Source organism: Mirounga angustirostris, unplaced genomic scaffold, assembly GCF_029215605.1.
Source record: "Mirounga angustirostris isolate CCGP_5_RB_7025 unplaced genomic scaffold, mMirAng1.0.hap1 SCAF_11, whole genome shotgun sequence".
NCBI classification, from domain to species: domain Eukaryota; kingdom Metazoa; phylum Chordata; class Mammalia; order Carnivora; family Phocidae; genus Mirounga; species Mirounga angustirostris.
This window is the reverse complement of record NW_026991719.1, coordinates 26900503-26924057: the sequence shown is the minus strand read 5'-3', so window position 1 is coordinate 26924057 and position 23555 is coordinate 26900503. Positions and strand designations below refer to the sequence as shown.

The window sequence follows — 23555 nt, the reverse complement described above, 5'->3', positions numbered from 1 at the left end:
TTATTCTGTCTTTATATTTAAAGAAAGTGAGGTACAGAGGGGCTAAATAATTTTCCTAAGGTCATTTAGTTAGTAAGTGGCAGAACCGAGATTGAATACAGGGAGTCCGGCTCCAGGGTCTAGGCTTTTAACCATATTATCCTGTAGAGTATAAAGCAGAAAGGAAAAGGTAAGACTCACCTAACTTTGACATATAAATACATACTAAGTGAAAGGATGGCAGAGAGACAGATATTTCTAAGAGTAGGAAAGGATTTTTTTTTTTTTTACCTATAAGGTTTTCCTCTCAAGTTTGCACCCCAGCTTCCAAGACGTTCATTTTTATCTCCGTGTTTGGTCCATGACATTTGTACCAATGTGTTGAGGATGCATTGGGGACAACAATGGGCAGTGGCATTTTCAAAGGCAGCGAGACTCCATTCGCTTCCCATGGCTTAAACTCGAAGAGAGGTCAGTATGCATAATGACAAAAGGCCACTTTCATAACCTCTGTCGTTAAAAAGGAATGAGACGTGTGAAATGGGAAAGATATTGGCGGATAAAGTAAAAGAGAAGAAAGTTATTCTTTTTTGCAGGGAAGAAAAAAGAAAGGTGCTCTAACTGTTCACTCAGTGCCTTTCCTCTCCTTCATGTGAACTTGATGAAATGAAAGGAGAATCGAAAGCGGCAAACAGCGTGTCAGCCAAAATATGGGCTCTTCCTTCTCAGCAGTTTCCCATATGCTAGCCCCTGCAGTTTAATTCTTGCTGTCGTTAATCAAGTAGAAAACAGTTACCTTGGCTTATCTAAGGTGCTGCAAATTCCGGGATTTAAATATTCCGATCAACAGTTTCAGCTTCTAACTAGATCTCTCTCATAATACCCTTTGTGTTATAAGCACTCACTTACCAAAAAAACAAAAGAAAAGAAAACAAAGAAATAATTCTTCACATCAGAGTGCTTCAGTCTCTTTCCTGACACGTTGTTGAAATAAGGATATCTGTCAGTCTGGACTGAATGGCAGGCTTCAGCTGAAAGCAGCCCAGTACAGGCAGCGATTTGTGATGGTGATGAGGCAGGAGAGCCGGACCCCGGAAGCGTTAGACACAGAACCATTCATGACGCTTAGAAGCTGGCTCTGTGAGTCCGGTCAGTTTCTCCATCAGCCTTATTTTATAGTGAAAAGTCACCACAACCAAAAACTAGCTGCAAAGATAGCCCAGAGAAACAGCCCTGTGTTTGCCCAGGCTATTACACATCATCCTACAAAGGATGCCAGTTGTTTTGTTGTCTTAAAAGGGATTCTGAAGCCATTTTTCTACTTCAAAGTATAGAAACATCAGTACTTAATTACACAGGTGTCCATTTTTTTAAGTTTTTATTGAAATTCCAGGTAGTTAATGGGACAGTGTAATATTAGTTTCAGGTGTAACATTTAGTGATTCAATGCTTCCATCCATCACCCGGCGCTCATCAGGACAAGTGCCCTCCTTAATCCCCATCACCTGTTTGGAATCCAAATGATTTTGAAGTATCCCTTTTCATTCTGTTGGCTCATAAGAGGTATCCTTGTGCTTCTAGTTCCAAGTCCATATTATGTCCCTTTCCCTCCATTTATTTTCCTTCTGCCCTATGTCTTTTCTCAGCCTGTGATTATGATTCTTACCTAAGTCTCCATCATGTCGTTTTATATTGATAGATTTGTCTATGTTCCTTTATGCATTGATATCATCCATAACACAGTTACAAAACTATTCTTCCTTGGACCTTTCTAGCTCATTATTCCCTTGCTCAAGAACTTCAGTCTTGTCGGTGACCATATTTTACTCATTCGTTCATTTATTCTTTTCATTCCACAAATATTTACTGAGTCTTTACTGTGTACTTGGCACTCTTCTAGGCACTGAGGATACAACTGAACAAAACAGGCAAGAGAAAAATCATTGCTCTTATGAAATTGATGTGTAGTTATCAGAATCTAGTGGCCCCTCTACTCTCCACCTGATAAGACCCTGATAATCCCTTCTCTTTCCTGTTCTTCCTCTGCCTCCCAGTTCCTCCCTCGCCGAGCAGCAATCTAGTCGTTCCCCAGCATGGATTCTCTGAGCCGAGGAGATTCTGCTTTTTAACCCCATTGCTGCTCTCCACCGGTTTTCTCACTCGCCTGTGTGAGTATGTACATTTGCTGGTCCTCACACTTGGAACTCCATCCCTCCTCTCATCCTTCACCTTTTCACCCAAATCCCACACTGAATCTTTTCCTCTCTGACTGTTCCTTCACTTTGAGATCTTCCCTGTACTATTCTCATTTACACTGGATGGCACGTTCCTTTAAGTATTCATGAGTTGTTTCAGAGGGCTGTGCTTGCTGCCTCCAGCTAAATTAGATAAATAAAAAACTCCAAGCTCTACTGTTTCGGGGGAATACTTTGAGAAGGATAGGTATTAACCCTTCTCTAAATATTTGGTAGGAATCACTTGTGTCTGGTCCTGGACTTTTGTCTGTTGGGAGTTTTTTGATGACCGATTCAGTTCCATTGCTAGGAATCGGTCTGTTCACGTTTTCTATTTCTTCTTGATTCAGTCTCAGAGGACTGTATGTTTCTAGGAATTCATTTGTTTCTTCTAGGTTGTCCCATTTGTTGGCATATAATTTGTAATCTTTTATAATCAATCCTTTGTATTTCTGTGATGTCCATAGTAGTTCCTCTTCTATTTCTGATTTTATTCAAGTCCTCCTTTTTTTGTGATCATGGTATCTCTCCAGCCAGGTAAATAGTGACTCCTCCTTCTTTTCGTGCTTGATGAGTCTGACTCAAGGTTTGTGTATTTTGTTTATCCTTTCAAAAAACCAGCTCTTAGTCTCATTGACATTTTGTATTATTTTTAAGTCTCTTATTTCATTTATTTCTACTCTGATCTTTATTATTTCCTACCTTCTACTGACTTTGGGCTTTGTTCTTCTACTTCCTTTAGGAGTAAGATTAAATTATTTATTTGAGCTTGTTCATGCTGCTTGAGGTAGGCCTGTATCGCTATAAACTTCCCTCTTAGAACTGCTTTCGCTGCATCCCAAGGGTCTTGGACCCCTTTGTCTTCATTTTCATTTGCCTTCAGGTATTTCTTGGCTTCCTCTTTGACTTTTTCATAGACCTATTGGTTGTTTAGTAGCACGTTGCTTACCCTGCACATGTTTGTGTTTCTTGCAGTTGTTTTCTTGTGATTGATTTCTAGTTTCATCCTGTTGTGGTCAGAAAAAATGTTTGATACAATTTCAGTCTTCTGAAATTTTTTGAAACTTGTTTTGTGGGTTATCACATGATCTGTCCTGGAGAGTGTTCCATGTGCACTTGAAAAGAATGTGTATTCTGCTGTTTTGGGGTAGAATGTTCTGTATGTATCTTTTAAGGCCATCTGGTCTAATGTGTCATTCAAAGCCACCGTTTCCTTATTGACTTTCTGTCTGGCTAATCTATCCAAGCTCTAAATGAGTCAGTGAGGTAGAGTAGAAGGAGTCCTGGACCAGTATTTGGGCGACCTACTTTCTCTTCTGACTCTGTTATTAACTGCCTAGCATAGGATCTTGAGCACATCGCTTAACTGCTTCAGACTACAATATTCTCCCTGACTGAAATGATGAGATTTGACCAGAGACACAGGCGGTCTCTTCAATTTCCCTAGCAAGTCTACCAACCTATTGTTTTTAATTCTGCAGTTACTTTTTATGAATCTAGGCAAATTATTGAAATTTTCTACATTGGTTTCCTGATATTGGAATGGCACTGATTAAGTTCAAAGATATGGTGTAAGAAAAAGTAAATAAGATGTCTTGGAGAGAAAAGAATCCTTTAATTGAAATTGTATAGTACCATCTCATAATTTAGTTCAAGGAAAGTATATGCCATCTGTTCCACATGCATTATCACATCGCATTGTGTCAAAGAGGTAGAAGGAGAAGTAAATACTCAGTGAGAGTTGAGTGCCACCGAACAAAACAAAACACTAATTGTTTTAGGTGGGAGAAAAATAAAGTAAAAAATTTTTACTTGCATGCATACATACATGCATGTGCACATTCACACACACACACACACACAGTTATTGATGACATTATCCAACATCAGAATTGCGATCAAAGAAAGTGTTTCTCATTCTAAAATATTCCATTTCCACAATCTTGCATTTTAATTTTGAAAATATTAATAATTTGGGAATCAGCCTAGTGAATTTTTTCCATAAGAAATATGTATGCAGATTTCAATTCAATCTGTCACCAGATTATATTTTCCAGATTATTGTATATACTATTAACTATGAGAAGCACCTGTGTTGTCAACATAATTTCAGCAAAATTTACATTCTGTGAGGTTTTTATACTTTGGAGAAAAACTTGTAAATGTTATATGCCAATACTCACTTTTATGGAATTCTGAATGCTAATTTGAGAGTCAAGAATACCAACATGATATAGTCCACAACAGCAATAAAACTCTTAGAGAGTAATCAGTATTAGAACTTAGAATAGCTAGTAGGAAGGGAAAAATGGGGGGGGCGGAATCAGAGGGGGAGACAAACCATGAAAGACTATGGACTCTGAGAAACAAACTGAGGGTTCTAGAGGGGAGGAGGTGGCGGTTGGGTTAGCCTGGTGATGGGTATTAAGGAGGGCACATACTGAATGGAGCACTGGGTGTTATACGCAAACAATGAATCATGGATCACTACATCAAAAACTAATGATGTAATGTATGGTGATTAATGTAATAAAATAAAATTTAAAAAAAGAAGTTAGAATAGCTTAGAGGTTTTTCTATGATGGGGCATAAACAAAGAGCAAAAGGAGGCACAGTCTTTCTACTTTTGAGGAAGAAAAAATGCAACTTAGACATTGACTATTTCTGACCTCCTTTCTCTTACTCTTGGAATGTTAATTATGTTTGAAAGTTGGAGTTCATGGCCCAGCTGGACCAAAGAAAAAAAAAAAAGTTTACTTCTCTTTGAGTTTAATTCCCTCTCTTTATTTAAAGCCCCCAAAGCTCCCATTTTATGTCTATGATTCCTTATTACTTCTGCATTCTTACCTTCTCTTTCTATATGCTTAAGTGCTATCTTGTTATACAAGGGTACGCAAGATACACAGGAGGGCATCATTAGTTTTATAAAAGGAGTCACAGTGAAAAAGGAATTCAATGTAACACATTTTGCTTTAAGAATACATGCCTTTCAGAGTAAAGTTTTATTAAGGATTTCAAACTAGGCATCAACCCAATCATACTTGAAATATCTGTGTCTAGAGAACTAATAATCACTTCAGCAGCCCCTATAATTCTTAGCACCCTGACACTGAAGAGTTCCTTAAAGACAAGCATTGTATCCCGACACACCTAGGGGTTCTGCGTTTTACCTCAGCCTTACAAATTGTAAACATTATCTGCTTATTAAAGATCAACACTTGCCTTGTTAAAAGCTAGTAGCCCCTCAGCTCTTTTCTTTATTAATAAAGATTAATAGAAAATGGATAGGAACTAAGTATGCCCCTTCAAACCTCCGCGTCTATTTTCCATTGAGCAGGTAGGGGTAAATAGAGTTTATTTGCCAATCAGTAGGAAGGCTTTTTGCTCAGGGATCCAAAGCATTTGCTGAAAACCACGAAGGTTGGGGATTTCCTCACATAAGGAAAGTCTGCAGCTTCCATTTCCCATGTCTAACTAAATAGGACAGCTCAAGTTATGTGCCTCGGCCCTGTATTTAAACGTTTGCATCCCAGCTCCCACATATGCAAAACAAGAGGGTTGAACAAAAATCTCATGAGATTCCTTCCAGCCCTAAGGGCCTATGATAAAACCAGGAGGGGGAAAAATGAAAGAGTCATTACAAATAGAAAGAAACATTTTCCCGAGAGACATTCCCAACACAAACATAGGTTAATCATTTAGAAATATTTGGTATAAGATCTTGAAAATCAAAATAGGGCAGCTCCTTCCAACAATTGCATTAGAAATGTGTCTTGAAGACACTTCACAAGCTTAGTGTAGCCAAGGAAAATGTTTTCTGAGCTCTTGGTGTTTTATTACATTTAGATCACCTTCAAAATCATGTCCTTGACAAATGCCACCTTTGCTCTGTGGAGACCGACCAGTGATGTTTAGGGCATACAGGAAATACTTCAAGAAATTCTTTCTTAAAGAACGGTCCTGGAGTTCCCCTGCTGAGTTGTGAGGGTTCTTGTTAAAAGTACAGGAAGCCTGGAGGCAGAACCTGGGAGTCTGTACCTAACACAAGCCATTCGCAGGGTTCTTATGCCCCCTGAAGTTTGAGAACCAGGGCTTCAGATTGCATATCTTTGTAAGTGTGGATTTCAATCAGAAGCCATTATCTGACTGCCTTTTTCCTCTCCCACCCTTACCCAGTATCCCTTGTCCTTTGTGAGCCTTTTGCTTCCATTCTTGTCACCACTCTCATGCGTTAGCAAGGAAAAGAAACAGTCATTTGATATGGAGTTAAGGTGATCCGACATTCCTAAATGTTGCCTAACTCCATACTCTAGGTTCGTGAGAGCCTTTTGTCACCTGAGGTCCCGGGTCCTTCTTCTGCTCTTCTATTAACTCTCTGGACTGTCCTGCCTCCCTGGCTCTTAACAATCTCCCTGTCTCCTGCCCTGAACTTGCTCTTAGCTCCTTTAGATCGGAATTCCCTGGGTCTCAGAGCCATGTTTTCCTCTTGGGGACACAAAGGGTTTCATTGACCCGGTAATGATTCGTCAACCCCATTTGATCTAGAGCCAGGGTTGTAGCAGTGCCCTGTGTGAGCGAAGCTGCAGCTGGATGCCTCACCGTGGGCAGCCTGCCTTTCTGCATCTTTATCCTCCTCCAGACCTCTCCACCACAGGGCTATTTTGTTTCCTCCACCAGAGAGAGGGAGGCCAAGCATTAGGCATCTCTACATTCTTCCTTACCTTTTGCTCTCTCTACTCCCAAGGCCTCATGGGGACGTAGCAGCACTCAAAGGTTCTTTATTTAACCCAAGCCTCTTCTCGCATGCGCTGCTCATCCACATCTGGACTGTGCCTCTCTGCCTACCTTCCCACACACCCCGCTTGACATCCTCACTCACCCTCGAGGGGACCATGCTGCAAATTTCAGACACCCCAGGGAATCCCTGTAACCAGTAGGCATTACGTGCCATTAAACAGCTAACATCTTGCATAGGGAATTCTCACTGGGGCTTATCATGAAAGAGCGATAAGTGAAAGAGAGAGGAAACAGAAGCAGCCAAGGAGGACCTCTACGCTCTATGCGGTCTGTGCTCTTATATTGAATTTGTGGTATTTATGGTATTTCTGGATTCCTTTATTAGATAATAATGCCTGTAGGGTCTTGAACAGTTTAATTCCTCTGATGGAAATGACTTCCATTTTTTTGGACATAACGTTTGTATTGCTCATAATAGAAAGACAGTTCTGACAATTTGGAATAGAAAGCCGAAGGAATAAATCAGCTCTAAATCTGCCTGTGAGGGCTACACTAGTTGTCATTTCAGAATTTTTTTGTACAGAGTCAAGTGTGTGCACACAAATACACATACATGAACATTTTAGAAAAATAGACTGTAGACATTTTTGGAACCTGTTTTTTCACTTAGCAACTGACAGAGTGATCTCTTCCATATCCCTAAATATTTGCTGATGCCATCACATTGAACAGTGCGTAGGATTCATGGGATTTGAACATTGCATTGTATGAATTCACCATTATATATGTAACTGATTCCCTAGTATGGCATATTTAAGTTGTTTCTACTTGTGTCAATCATAAGTGATGCTATAAATAACATTTTTCTACGTACATCTTTGTATGATTTTCCAGTTACTTCCTTAATATGAATTTTTTGAATTTAAGCTTATGGGTCATCATATTTGCACATTTTAAAGACTTGGAAGTATCATCCTTCAGAAAGAAAACGATCCCTCGGAAAGTTTGGAACAATTTAATTCCAGCGCATAGGCACTATTTGGCGATTCTGTTTGACTAAGACCAGCAGGAGAATCGTATTTGAAATGTCAGGCTAAGTTACCCAACAGCAAAGGGAAGTGTTGTTCTACCTGGGTGCTTTGCACTTCAATCTTCGCAGCACTAGAGACTATATTATATTTATGTTCTAGGCAGCATTAAGTTTTATGAATTAATTAGTAATTGCTGATAATATATAAGTAATGCAGCATAATTCTTGATTTACCTGAGGATAGAGCTTTGCTAACATTCCACGTTTCTTCTTTGTTTTCCGGATGATGACTTATTTGGCTCATTTAGCTTCTCATCCTCAAGTGAAATGTGGATTTTACAGCACAGATCATTCATTTGTATATTCTTAAATGGCTTCTATGGATTAACATGTTCTAAATACACTTGATGGTGAAGCACTCATTCTCGTGCCTAAATTATTCATGTTTGGGGGAAGCTTTCAGGCAAATGTCTGATTTTACTTTTCCACGTGAGTTGTTGTCTCGGTGCATTTTACACAAAGGGAACAAAGCGGAAAATGTTGGGACTCGGTGAAAACAAATCCCAGGTGCACACGAATAAAGAAGGGTGGAGGAAAAGGAGAAGCATATGGGAAGAAGAGCAGAAAGGAACAGATGCCAGATGGAAGGAGTCAATGGAAGAGGCTGCCCAGAGTGCAGAAATGGAAAAGTCAAAATGTGGGGGGAGACCTTTCCATTTCTCAAAGCAAGAAGAATTCCAGTACTAGCATGAGTCACTTGAAAACTGAGTGGTTTATATTAGTCACCGGGAGCCATTTTTTTCTACCAGAAACATTAAGAATCGTTGACTGCAACACTGTGGAAAAGCAATCCATTCCAGTGTATGTTTCATGCCAAAAGTCTCACAATTCTGCATGAGGAAACACACATATGGCTAAACACTGTCTACCCTCAAAACTGCCATCAAAACGCCCCCGCCCCCATTATATGGCTCGCAAGAGCAGACAGCTACAGTTTTACCAAGGACTGCTAGACGGTTCACGATAGGTCTGTCTACTGTGGAACGAACCAAACCAACATACCTTCAGTGGGACTGGTAGACTCATTAATCACCCTTCTAGATATTTTGACCTAGTTTGCTCGTGCTGCTTTTCAGGTCTCATTTGGAAGCCAGTTCTGACCAGTGGAAGCGTCTGCACCTTTCTCTTCAGGAACTTCTGGTATGGCTCCAGCTGAAAGATGATGAGTTAAGCCGGCAGGCACCCATCGGAGGCGACTTTCCAGCAGTTCAGAAGCAGAATGATGTGCACAGGGTAGGACATTTTTACGACTAGTGCCTTGCACAGAGCAAATCTTTTAGTGACGGTTTTGAAATGTGTTTTGATTGAAATTAAGTTGACTAGAAATCTTCACTCTACTAGTCCAGGGGTCATATATAAATAATCCAAGCCATTGTTATTTTATTTTTTTTAAGATTTATTTACTTATTTATTTGACAGAGAGACAGCAAGAGAGTGAACATAAGCAGGGGGAGTGGGAGAGGGAGAAGCAGGCTCCCCGCTGAGCCGGGAGCCTGATGCGGGGCTCCATCCCAGGACCCTGAGATCATGACCAGAGCTGAAGGCAGATGCTTAATGACTGAGCCACCCAGGTGCCCCCAAGCCATTGTTATTTTAAGTGTCAAAAGCATCCGCATTAATAATATCCTCTAAGAAGTCACCCTTCTCTTTTAATGATTTTTAAAGACATTTTATTATGGTAAATATAAAACATACACCAAATCGGACAGAATCCTATAGTAAACAGCCATGTACCCGTCAAGACTTCAACAATTACCAGCTCATGGCCAATCTTACTTCTCCTAGACCTCTACTGGTCCTCTATTATTTTGAAATAAATATCAGGCATGGATCATTTAATTCACAAATAATTGAGAAAGTATCTCAAAAGATAAAGATCCACTTTTTCAAAGTGACCACATGGTTACTATAGCACTTTTTAAATGTCAATAATTTTATTCTAACAAATATCTCAGCACTTTTAACATACATGTCTTAAATGTTTTAACATTTTTTTTTGTTTAAATAAGAATTGAAATAAGGTTCTCATGTTGCATTTGGTTAATTTGTCTCTTAAATACGTTTTGTAAAGACTTTTATTTTAAAATAATTACAGAGGCACAGTGAGTTGCAAAAATCGTATAGTTTCCCTATATGTTTCATCCAGTTTGCTCTAATGATTACATCTTAGGGAACTATCGAACCATAATATATATTGTCATTTCAACAGACGCTGTAAAAAGGTACGGTTACAGCGCAGCTCAATTCAGACTGGCCACATTTCAAGCACACGGTAGTACAATGTGCCTCCTGGCTGCCATATTGAACAGTACAGTTCAACAGGTGTGATCATATTTGGGTTTGACTTTTTTGGTAAGACTGCTTCATAGATGGTTGTGTATTCTTCCATTATCAGGAGGTGCATCATGTCTTGTTTTCTCTTTTGCATGTGTGATTTTGGCAGCTGTTCATGATCAATGACTAGGGGTTGCAATGTGATCATTGCCTATTTCTATCATTTCGTCTTCATTTATTAGCCAGAGTACTTCTGTGAGAAAAAAAAAAATTCATTCATCCCCTATTTGGGGGCCAAGTATACAGTTCGTATATGATAGGCAGGATACTTTCCCAGCCTTCAGATAACAAGTTGTTCACTAGCATCCTCGAACAGTGATCAGTTGTGTGTCTCGCTCTCTCTCTCACTCGCTCTTATATTTCTGTTTTTCTCTATTAGGCTCTGAGTGGGGAAGTCAGAGATTTGGTCTTGCTCACCTCCAAGACCCTAGTACCTAGCAAAGTGTCTGGCATACATTGGATACTGATAAGTGTTTTTGAAATGAGAATAAAAGGCACAAGAACAGAAATCAATAGCAAACCAAAGAAATGACTAACAAACTACAAAAGTTTGATAAAACGGTAACACTTTTATATGTTCAACACTTAAAGAAAGATCTCTGTGGAGACACAGCCAAAGGTGGCATCTTGAAGAGAAGTCAAGGGTTTATATTATTCCAGAGAAGAGGATATAGAAGATTACTCAAAGGGAAGAGAACATGAGGGAAGATCTAGGAGTCTCTGAGAAAAATTGCCGAGGAAACTGACAGTTTCTTCTTTAGCCATTCCCCTTCATAAAATTGGAACATTAAATTAGCTCTGTGGTAAGGTGGAATATAATAGTGACATTTTTTTAATGTTCTAACTTTGAATAAATAGTCAAAACACTCTGGTGTATGTGTAGAAGAGCATTCATTGAGACAGAAGGGCATTTTAAATAGAATGCATTATATGATACAAAGAAATGAGACAGAATTTCTACAAAAGGTGTAATTTTAGTCTAATTCTAGAAACCAAAGATGAATCATTGAACAAGTGCACTGGAAGTCAGGAGAGACTAGTCACATTCCTCCATAAGTTAGATTGTGATTGATACTTTGTTCTTTAGCTGTGAAGATGAGGAATTCGGTCCAAATAATTTTCACAGTCCCTATTAGCCAGCATCTTGTTGTAAATAGTCCCTCAGTATCCCTGGTTTTTGGCTTTTGTTACTTGCTAGCAGTGGTAAAATGTTAGGACTTATTCTCAGTCCTTTTACACAGGAATCTCATGACCGGTAACATGATTTGGGGAGATGGTGATGCTAGAGTTACGGGTCACATGCACCAGATTGAAATGAATTAAGCCCCACTTGGCTAGTGGGCTTGTTCAGATACCCATGTACTTGTTACCCTTCTTTGACTTCTCAGAACTTTTGACTACCCTTCTTTGACTCTGTGTTCTATATGTTAGTTCCACTGCTCCTCTATCTTCGCCTCCCCCCGAATCCAACTTAGATTCAATCATAAAACATTTTAATAACTCTTTCCCAAGACCCTAAGATCCTGTGCTTTATTATCTTTTTGTGGCTGCCATCTGCAAAACCCCAAAGCTTGGAAGATCTAACTAAATACTCTCCCCTGTCCAAACAACGATGGAGCAGACCAGTATAGTCACCTTTTCAGGATGACAAACCAAGCCTTCCCTTGATGAGCCCAATACATCACTGGGTCAGTTTGCCTCCAGAATAGTTCCTGACTCTGTCTACTGCAGTTGTCACCATAGTTACAGAAGACCATTTATCCTAACCTTTCTGTGTCTACTCTTGCCACCCTACGGTGCCGTCTACATTTCAGCCAGAGTAATTTATGTAAAAACATACATTGAATTACGTCAGTCCTTATCTTAGCACTCTGTAGTGGCTTCTCCATTCTGTAGAGAAAAGACCAAACTCCTCAGCAAGGGCCCCAACCTTCTCTTTTCTCACCACTCTTCTTCTTGCCCTCTGGCCACTAGCCATGCCTCCTTCTTTTGGTTTCTGCAGTTTTCTGTGTTCTTCTCATTTGGTGCTTGGAACATGCTGGTCCTCTGTCTGAAGCCCCTTCCACCTACATACACCCCTTCATAATTTCCTGGCTAACATCTGATAGTCTTTTACATCTTGGCTCAGACATCAAGGAAGCTTTTCCCTGCTGTCCATATTTGACCCTATCTTCCTCTACATGCTCTTATACACAGTCTACTTTTCCTTCTGCAGCTTAACATTCTTTGTCATCACGTATATGTGTAAATCTTTGATTCATGTCAATCACCTTCGCTAAACCATGTGCTCCAAGAAGGCTTCTTTTGGGGAGAGGGTTGTCATTTTTATACCCAGCACTTTATAAGGTGCCTAGTACGGGGTGGACACTAAATAGGTAAAGAAACAAAGGAATTAAGGAAGAAAGGGAAGGAGGAAGGCAGAAAATCAATCAGTGATCTGATCTTAACCTTGTTCTTTCTTCCCTAGTTTACTGAGACCAAGGGCAGGGAAAGAAAGAAGAAAGAGAGAAGTTCCTTCCTCACTGCAGGATTTTTCTGTTGATTCCCAGCTCAGTGTCCGTGTGTACCAGGGAGAGCTCTTTTGATGCCCACTGGTTTTTTTGTTTGTTGGTTTTTTGGTTTTTTGGTTTTTGGTGGTTTTTTTTATTATGTTAGTTAATCACCATACATTACATCATTAGTTTTTGATGTAGTGTTCCATGATTCATAGTTTGCATATAACACCCAGTGCTCCATTCAGTATGTGCCCTCTTTAATACCCATCACCAGGCTAACCCATCCCCCCACCCCCTCCCTCTAGAACCCTCAGTTTGTTTCTCAGAGTCCATAGTCTCTCATGGTTCATCTCCCCCTCCGATTTCCCCCCCCTTCATTTTTCCCCTCCTGCTATTTTCTTTCTTTTTTTTTTTTTTTTTTTAACATATAATGTATTATTTGTTTCAGAGGTACAGGTCTGTGATTCAACAGTCTTACACAATTCACAGCGCTCACCATAGCACATACCCTCCCCAATGTCTATCACCCAGCCACCCCATCCCTCCCACCCCCCACCACTCCAGCAACCCTCAGGATGCCCACTGTTTTTACTTGTGGTCTGGCCCAATGTTTTCACGAGCTTCTCTTTGCATCCTTAAGAAAAATTCTTGTCACAAAACACTCTTCCTCCCTCAGAGAACATCATCACTCCGAAGTGTTGATGAGAGAACAATTTAGCACCCTGTTTACTCAGAGTTTTGTCACATTTATACAGTAGCTCTTTTAGAGTTGCAGTGGAATGCCTGTCTAGTTAGTAATGCTCTTGGTGCCTGTTGGCAAGAAGAACAAAGGAAAATCCTTGAAACTGGGTCTCTTTATCTGATCTTCTGAACTTCCGTAGGAAGAGAGAAAGGAAATATAATCAGGGCAAAACTCTGTCAAGATCTAGTCTTTGACAAATTTTGTATTTGTAGACTTGTTTTACATTGCCACATTCCTAGGTTTATAAATTGTCTTGTGCTTTGTGGGTTTCTGGATTCAAATACTGTTGATATAGAATGTTTAATATCAAGATGGGTCACTTTTTATCATAAACTTACTCCCCGTGTATTTGGTGTGTCATTTTTTTTTTCAAATCCCCTACTCACTGTCTGTTGTAAATTATTAATGTCCCTGGTTGTTGTTTTTTGTGGGAATCCAAAACCCATTAGACTGTCAGAAGTGGAAACTATAGAAAAATATTTTTCACTTTTCTTTTCTATAAATCAGGATGTTTATAAAAGAGGTAATTTATATTTTTTTTGGATATCATTGCAGATTAATGGTAACATTTTATAGCAAAATATCATTACGTCTTGTACTCTTAAAGCAAAAAAAAATCATTATTCTCAATCACTGTGATGGAGGGGTGTATGGTTTTCCTTTAGTTAAAATTCCAAAACAGTCCACCCAGGCAGGTAGGGACTACAGGCTCACTCCCCAAGCAATTTTCACACCCATGGGGGTGGATCTTTGTTCCCCAAACCAGCTGGGCAACATAACAGCTCCAAGTGGAATGGCTCTCAAGCCTAATTAATAAAATAATGCTCCATATGCGGTGAAGTGTTATAAATAATTAAAGCTCAAATATGCCTTAGCAAATACAAACTGACCAATTTTTATATCTTTGGAATACATTATCCTGCCTTTTACAGTTCCTCATTACTTGCCTCACTAGACTGACTCATTTTCAATTAGTGTGTATTATTCTGGTCCAGATATATTTTTAAAACTGACTTCCTTTGTTTTACTTGAGCAGTCACTAAAGTGATATTTATTACTTGTCTACTTCTGTGATTAACCTAGAGAGAGTTTTAAAGGAGCAAATCATAGTGGGAAATTTCTAAGGAGAACTGCAATAAACCATGAGCTTATTTAACTCCCTTCGTCTGACCCCAAATCCAAATGGAGATTAGGTCTTGATTATAAGAACACTGTAGGTAATGACTTTTTGTTTGCATTTGTACTAATGAAATTGTTTGTCATTAGGCTTTCATCTTTCAATTTAAAAATCTCTGTAATTCCTTCCCTTGAGACTGTTAAGGACACCTTCAAAGCTTCCTGAGATTTTCTGGTTAAGATTGAGATGGAAGTAATCAATACATACATTATTAAAACAGTGGACAGAAAGCCATTATTGCGTGGAGGCTGTTGGCAAATGAAAAGGCTTGAATAAAGTAGTTTACTTGTTCATTTGTCAGGTCGTATATTATGCATGTTCGATTTCCTCAGAAGTCACCACAAAGTGAGGGAGAGGTTTGGAAATTCAATAAAATTATCCTAGAATCACGCTGTTGATTATACATTTATTTACGCTAATTCTGTTATCAATGCTGGCCGGCTTCCTTTGGGTACATTTTAGTATGTGTGTCAGCTTGATGAGTTCCCTGTGTTTTCTTTCCACAGAAATAGAATATGTCTTTGGGTGCCATTTGTGAATGTTAAGATTCAAGTCAGCTCTGTGTTAAAAAAAAAAGAAAGAAAGAAAGAAAAAAGAAATGCCTTGTTCCCTAGCACCTCTGGAAAACAAGAAAAAAGTTTGTGATAGGGTAATTCATTCCAACATTCGATGACCTGGCCTCTTAGAGTTTCTAAACAAGTTTGGTTCGCCTACAAATTCACTGTTAGTTATATTTACTCTGTGCTGTCTGCTTCACTATGTTGGAGGAAATAGACAAATAGACATCCCTTTTTTTTTTCTCAACAAAGCCAGAAGTTTATTCTTTAAAGAGGTTAAGAAAAGCAACAAGCTCATAGAAAGACTGATAAAGAAAAAACCCAGATAATAAAATTTAACAGTATCAGGTGGGGATGAGGAGAACATGGTTATGGAGCTTACAGATGTTAAGATAATCAAACATCTCAAAAGTAACTTTTCACTAATAAATTTTACAATTTAAATAAAAAGAACAAATTTCCTAAAAACAAAACATTCAGCTAAATCAAGAAAAAATTAGAAATCTGAATATTACTTTGGAAATAGACATCTTTTTGATCTATTCTTCATTCCTAATGGAGTAAGCTACTTCTGTGTAAATTTCATATTTTATGCAGTCATATTTAGGAATGCTGAATAGAAAAGATTTTAAAATTATTTTTAGAACTACATTTCTAGGCATTTGAGGGAGTCTTCTGAAAACTAGCTATATCATCAAAACTTGAGAACAGAGCCATCTAGGATTTGCCACTTTTCTTTAATGAGGATAATAAAATAAAATGTGAATAATTTACAAATTAACTTCCCCACCAAAGTCTTATTTCTAACCACATCAAAACATTGATATCTTGAAAAATACTCTTCAAATAATATTTGTATAGAACTTTGCCATTACAGGGCACTTTTACACATTCAACTTCAGATGAACCCCTCTGATCATTTTCTATGTTCTTCCTTTTCCCCAAATATTATTTTAGGAAAATCTGTGCCATAACTCAGATTCCTAGAATGTATTGATTCTTTCAGCGATTATTTATCGAGGGCCTGCCGTTATGCTGGGGCTGAGGATACAGAAGTGAACAAAATGAGACTCTGCCCACACAGACCTTCAGATTTTCCTGAGCGAAATATGAAGTAAACCAATAAATTAGCATATAAACTCCTATCAAGTCAGTGCTATAAAGAGAAAATAAACAAAACAGGAATAGAGAAGGAATGAGAGGTAGTGGCCTACCCAAGGAGGTTGTATTCATTTGTGCAAAGGTCTAAGTGAGTGAGCCACACAAAGACCTTGAGTGAAAAATATTTTAGGTAGAGGGAGCAGCAAATGCAAAAACCCAGATGCAAGAACAGGTTTGGTGTGCTCAAGGAATAACTAGATGGGCTAATGATACATTGTAGAGAGTGGCAAAGGTCAGATAATAATTGGTGTTATCTGCCACAGTTTGGAGTTGATTTTATTTTGTGCATGACGAGACACCCCTGGAGGACCATAAGCAGGGATGGTGTGATCTGATTTTGTGTGTCCTAAAATTGACTCTCTCTGTTCTATGGACAATTGACAGTAGGAGGAGCAAAACTGAAAGCAGGGAGAAAGTTGGGAGGGTGTTGAAGTCATTTAGGAAGGAGATGATGATGACTTGGCCTAGCGTGGAAATGATAGACATTGTGAAAAATTATTTGACCCAAGATCTGTTTTGAAGGTAGAGCTGATAGAACTTATGATAGATGGGATGTGGAATGTGAGGGAAAGTGAAGAGTCAAGGATGACTCTGAAGTCTCTGATTTGAGCGATGATACCATTTATGGAGATGGGAAAGACTTTGAAATGATCATGGAGAAGGGTGTGTACATGGAGCAAAACAAGAGTTCCACTTTGGGATTATATTGATAAACAGAGACAAGTGGTATGATTCAGCAATTATTCACCACTTACACTTAACAATCTCAGATTTTGGCTGAGCCTCTTGAGAATGGATATAAATTAATTTGTCACAGGGTCTCCTAATAATCCATTCATCGGTACTGTTGCTTCAGAAGGAATTTCCAGAATTTAGGGTTTAGGTTCAATGACCTAAGACCTAGTTCTCTAAGTGACCATGGGAATAGATTGAGTGTTCACCAGTGATTTCTCAAGGTCAGCTCAGAACTTAACAACATTATTGTCAGTAGGAAGTGACTTCCCCAGTGGTTGTTGGAAGCAGCCCAGGCCTATGATTGAAGAGTCAAACAGCTGTTCAAGATGCTGCGTGGGCACTAAACTATTCCTCCATAGTATCACAGATCTGCAAGCAGGCTGGACTCTGTTCTAGCCCATGCCCTTGATCTCAGAGAACACAACTTTTAGCTTAAAGGACTTCCAAAAAAGTAAATCTCAGCAAGCGTTTTCCCCCCAAACACTCAAAAATGTTTTTTTCATTGAATACAATTAGATTTTTAAAAAACAATTTCAGGCTTGAAATATGTCCATTTATTTTTCACCTTTGCTTGAAATTTATTCAGTCTCACTTGTGAATTGCTGTTGTTCATGTTGTTGACTCTCTGAAACAATAGCTAGATGTATCTGATACAGCAATCCCATGTCTTCACTTTTAAGTGGACTGGAAATGGATGATGATGTAGTCAAACTCTTAGAAGTGAAGAGCGGAAGGGTGGTTGTGAGAGGCTGAGGAGAGGATGAAATGGGAACTGAAGTTTCATTTGTGCAGGAGGAGTCATTCTAGAGATCCGCTGTAGAGCCTAGGGCCTAGAGTGAACACTCCTGTATTGTGCACTTAGAACTCTCTTAAGAAGATGGATCTCATGTTAAGTGCTATTAGCACAATAAAAAAAAAAAAGATGATTTGACCTTTTCTTTATATCCCATATGCTACATTTGCATAACTTCTCTAATGCGAGCTATTTCAAATGATTATTAAGGGAATCTTTTGTCTGTTTGTTGTTGTTGTTGTTGTTCTGTTCTTTCAAATTTCTTTCTTCCATGAATCCCTGTGAACTTGCCTTAGATTCTTAGAGGCAAAATTCCTGCAACTCCAGTTAACCACATTTCTGGATCTCGCCCTTTTCCAAGATCTTGGTTTCGAGTTCACTGGGCATTGATGGTCCCTATTCATTCAGTAAATAAAAGATTAGTGATGTGTTTGAGACTCAATAAATATGGTGGCTCCTTATGGGAGGAATGTCAGTAAGGTGGCAGAATGTATTCAACTTTCTTATCAGAAATAAAAACAATATAAAAGGCATATAAAAAAGTAGAAATAATATGGAAACTAGCATGATAATATAGGATGACAAAGCTAAAACACTGATCAATTTGTAGATAACAGTGCCTACTCGGGAACCATTTGTTGAGTGGATGGCACCATTGGGATCACTTTAAATTTTAGGGTCTGTCTAGTGTTCTCTCATCTCTTAGCTAATGCTTCAGACTAGAGGAAAAGCCCCAACCAGCAGTTCAAACTATGGAACTTCTGAACATGTGTGCATGAACATCTCCTCCAGGAAAGAAATCACTACGATTAAGAAGGCAGAGCTAATAGGGCCTCCTCTTGAGGAAAATCCACTCAAGTAACTCAAAGGTTACACTCAGCTTTGGATCTGGCACATAAGAATAGGCCCAACATAAGAGCTCTCAATTTTTCCCAGTCAACAGCGTTTAACTTCTTCTCTAATAATTCATGAGCCCAGGCTTTCACCCTCAAGCATGTTCTGCATCTAAATCAAACTGGCCTCCATATAACACACTCTGGTTTTCTAACTGGGTGTTCGCTTATGTATTCAACAATATTTGTTATCCACTATGTGCCAAGCTGTTGCTATAATTTTTATCATTAGTAACGGTGCCTAGAAGAGACTATCTCCAAATGCCACCATGTAACAGGCTCCTGGCCAATTAATGACCTAAACGACCTAAACGTGTTGATTATAGAATATTCAAACTGGGACACCTGGGTGGCACAGTCGGTTAAGTGTCCGACTCTCGGTTTCAGCTCAGATTGTGATCTCAGGGTTGTGATCTAGAGGTCATGAGATCGAGCTCCACATGGGGCTCAGCACGCAGTGCAGAGTCTACTTAAGATTCTCTCTCCCTCTGCCCCTCCCCCACTCAAATAAATAATATTTTTAAAAAAAGAATATTCAAACTAGATGTTAGAACTTCAATAAGGTGTTTAGCAAACCCCCACATTTTAACAAATGAAGACACTAGGGCTCAGGAAAATCTTATGACTGGTTGTAGATCACCCAGCCAAGCTTTGGCCCAGCCCCGACTTGAACTTCAAGTCAGCTACCACAGCCCTCCCTTAACCACTTTAGTCTGCCTCAGAGGGTGATTCTGCAAGTTCTGCCGACACATGTGAATAACGTATAGCCATTCTATGAGATTTCAGTCTGAATAACACAAATACAGACTTGCCACTTCAGTGGGAATGTAGATAAAATTCAGCTCCATGGAAACTGCCTGTGGTTGAAAGAGACCTGTGTTTTGAAAAGCAAGGACTTCTACTTACATCCATAGCGATAGGACCAGTATCTCTAGGTGAAAGCAGTATAGCTTTTCTCTCAAAAATGTCAGTCCCTGGGGCTCCTGGGTGGCTCAGTCGGTTAAGCATCCTGCTCTTGATTTCAGCTCAGGTCATGATCTTAGGGTCCTGGGACCAGTCCCCGCATTGGGCTCCACACTCAGCTCTGAGTCTGCTTGGGATTCTCTCTCCCTCTCCTTCTGCCCCTCCCCTCTCTCAAATAAATAAATGAATCTTAAAAAAAAAAATGTCAGTCCCTGTGCCCAGAGCTCTCATCCTGCCCCCGTCTTCTCTGAGTTACATCAAGCACATCAGTATCTCCCCCTGCATCCCCTCTACACATGGTTCTCAACTACTTCTCTTCATGGGATTAATAGGTATTTGAGGTAATATTCCCCCTATTTAGTTTTTTCCTATAACCAGGAGAGGCAGGGAAAAAAATCAAATAATCAGTGACTCAGTTCTCCTCTATTACTTTCAGGTTTTTAAAGTTTCTGACTTGCTTCATGGCCATTAGGATTTGCCACTTATGTGTCTTCCAAATTATTATAATTCAGGGAACTTTCATTTTTCGCCATCACTCACCTGAAGCCTGGCTTAAGAATTTCAAGATTTGGATTCTAAATGACTAATGAACTGATGGCCTTAGGTAAATCCTAGCTTATCTGTACTTCAGTCTGCATTGGTAAAACATTCCCAGTATATTGGGGCACCTGGGTGGCTCAGTTGGTTAAGCGACTGCCTTCGGCTCAGGTCATGATCCTGGAGTCCCTGGATCGAGTCCCGCATCGGGCTCCCTGCTCGGCAGGGAGTCTGCTTCTCCCTCTGACCCTCCCCCCTCTCATGTGCTCTCTCTCTCATTCTCTCTCTCAAATAAATAAATAAAATCTTTAAAAAAAAAAATTCCCAGTATAAAATATCACCACAAACATACCTATTCAACCAAACTATTGACTCCTTCAGGACAAAGATCCAGTTCCTACATCTTATACATAATAGGTTCAAAATTAATATTTTTCTATTAGCTAATTTGCCAGCAGTCAGTCGCCCAGTTGGTTAGTATTTGTGATATATAAATAACTATCTATCAAGGGCACCTGGCTGGGTCAGTCAGTAGAGCATGTGACCCTTGATCTCAGGGTTGTAAGTTCGAGCCCCACGCCAGGTGTAGAGATTGCTTAAATAAATAAACTTTTAAAATAATAAGTAAATACCATCTATCAGATCATTTCACCTTAAAATAAATGGATTTACCTTGGGATGTCCCACTAGTACAATTTTGTCATGCGTGCTTCATATAAATTAGTCTGTGAAACTTAAGAAGCTGGAGGAAAAATGTCAAACTAGCATGCCTTATTGTTTTTCTCATTTTTAAGGCAGAAGGTTACTTTCCTTTCACAGAGGTGCTCTAAGTCTTTAGTAGTTGCTTCTGATTCTTCCGCATCACTGTTTTAGGCCCTTGGGCCTGGCTATCTTGCAAAGGTGAAGAGGAAGCTGTGAGGAAGAGGATGAATTTTAAAGAAAATAATTTTATCCGTTTGAAAGATTCAGGAAGTAAATGTCTTAATGTGTGAATATTGACCTCTAACTAACATAAAGATTATTCTGTATGTGTATGGGAGGAGGTCTCTATATCTGATACCTTTTTCACATCAGCATGTGAATGAACCAACTTGTCCAATTTAAAATATTAAGCATAAACTCTGAGGCAAAATCAGTATAGTATAAGGAGTGACTATTTTCCCAAACATCACTCAATCAGACTTTCTTTGAGAGGCAAGACAGTTACCAAAGAGTTAAGGCTCTAGACATTGAATATTCTTGTTTCTGTTTAAAAAATGTCTCCATTTTCCTTCCTCTTAAAATGCAGTGAACTCTCATAACATGCAGGTTACTGTAAGTCGCTTAGGTACTGAAAAATAGATTTTTCCTTATTTTAAAGAAGAATCTTCACTGGTTTTTGCCATTGTTGTCTTTGTTTTTGCATTTACTACATGAGCCTATCTCTTTTAGGGGCACCTGGGGTGGGGGTCAGTTGGTTAAGTGTCCAACTCTTGATTTCAGCTCAGGTCATGATCTCAGGGTCATGGGATCGAGCCCCGCATCGGGCTCTGCGCTCAGAGTGAGTCTGCTATCCCTCTCCCTCTGTTCCTTTCCCCACTGCCCCCCCTCTATCTCTAAAAAAATAAATAAATAAAATATCTTTTTTTAAAAAAGCCTATCTCTTTTAAACTCCATGCTACAAGGACCAGTGATGCTTTTTGCCTAGAACAGTGGCTTGTACAGATAGGTGCTCAAAATTTGTCAAATGAACAAATGGAATAAGACCTTTCCTTCTAACCATGCTTAAAATGATGTGTTCCTATTTATGGTTTTTTCCATATGGTGAGAAACATTACCATTTTCTTTGTCTTCTGATTGTCTTGAACCAACTATTTCTCCCTTTTTCCTGGGGTTTTTAACCTTTCTTATATTTCCTCTACATGTTCCCAAATGCTGAAGATAGAGCACATAACCTTCTCTTCCATCCACTTTCTTTTCTTAATTTCAGACAACGATGTGAAAATAATGGTGCTTATGTCTTTGTAATGACAGAACTTCCTTTGTCTTTTCCTTAGACTCGTTTTAATCCTTAGTGACTCCTATTTAAGAAATGAACTGTGCAGCTGTGATGGTGCTGAGCCCTTGGCAACAACTCGAGGGGCAAACGAGTGGTCCCTCACAATGGTGTTCACTTCTAACAATGGAGCTGCATCATCAAACAGTGTCTTAGACTTTGTCAATTTGATGAGACCTTTGAGATCCGTTTCCTTATTTGACAGACCTTACTCCAACAATTATCTCCACGTTCCCCCGTCTAGGTCTTTAATAGATTCCTCTCTGCTATGGTAACCAACTGTCCTAGTTTGCATGAGACTGTCCTGGTTTTAGCATTCAAAGTCATGAAGCACTCCCCAGTCCCCGACAAACCAGGATGGTCGGTTACCCTACTGCTAGCTTCCATCTTCCACCCTGTGTGCAAACCATTCCTATCCTAAAAAGAACATGTCTTCCTTTTACATTGTAATCCAGTCTGTCCTCCTTCCCATCTTCCTTCTTTTCCTGTCAGAAAAAAAAATATGTTGCACAGTGTTCATCTAAAATACTTATTTCCTTGAAGCGGGGGAAATCGGAGGGGTAGACGAACCATGAGAGACAATGGACTCTGAAAAACAAACAGGGTTCTAGAGGGGAGGGGGGTGGGAGGATGGGTTAGCCTGGTGGTGGGTATGGAGGAGGGCATGTTCTGCATGGAGCACTGGGTGTTATGCACAAACAATGAATCATGGAACACTTCATCTAAAACTAATGATGTAATGTATGGGGATTAACATAAGAATAAAAAAAATAATAATAATAAAAATAAAATACTTATTCCTTCTTCTCCCACTCACTCCTCAACTAAACCTACTTCTGAAGCTACTGCCCTCCACTGAAATTGCTCTCACCAGTCCAATGAGCACTTCTCAGTGCCCATCTTGCTTTACCTTTGTGTGTCATGGTTGGAAGCTCTCAGTCACTTTCTTCCTCTCTCTTCCATAGTTCTATACTTCTCATTTCCCCCAAGCTTTCTACCTGTCCATTCCATTCTTTCTTGGCCTCTCATGGGATCCAGGTCCTCTGTCTGCCCATAAATTTTGTATATTCTCCAGAATTTTCTCTTTAGCCCA

General features: G+C 39.3%; 1 protein-coding gene across 10 annotated transcripts in view; it reads left to right on the top strand.

Annotated features, from left to right (window-relative positions):
- Positions 1–23555, top strand: part of DMD (dystrophin) — a 2113108-nt gene that overhangs the window by 1751069 nt on the left and 338484 nt on the right. For all 10 annotated transcript variants that reach the window (XM_064573900.1, XM_064573902.1, XM_064573903.1 and 7 more), the window contains one exon: positions 9117–9273. In XM_064573900.1, coding sequence (XP_064429970.1) covers positions 9117–9273 — 157 coding nt within the window. The remainder of the gene's footprint in view (positions 1–9116; positions 9274–23555) is intronic.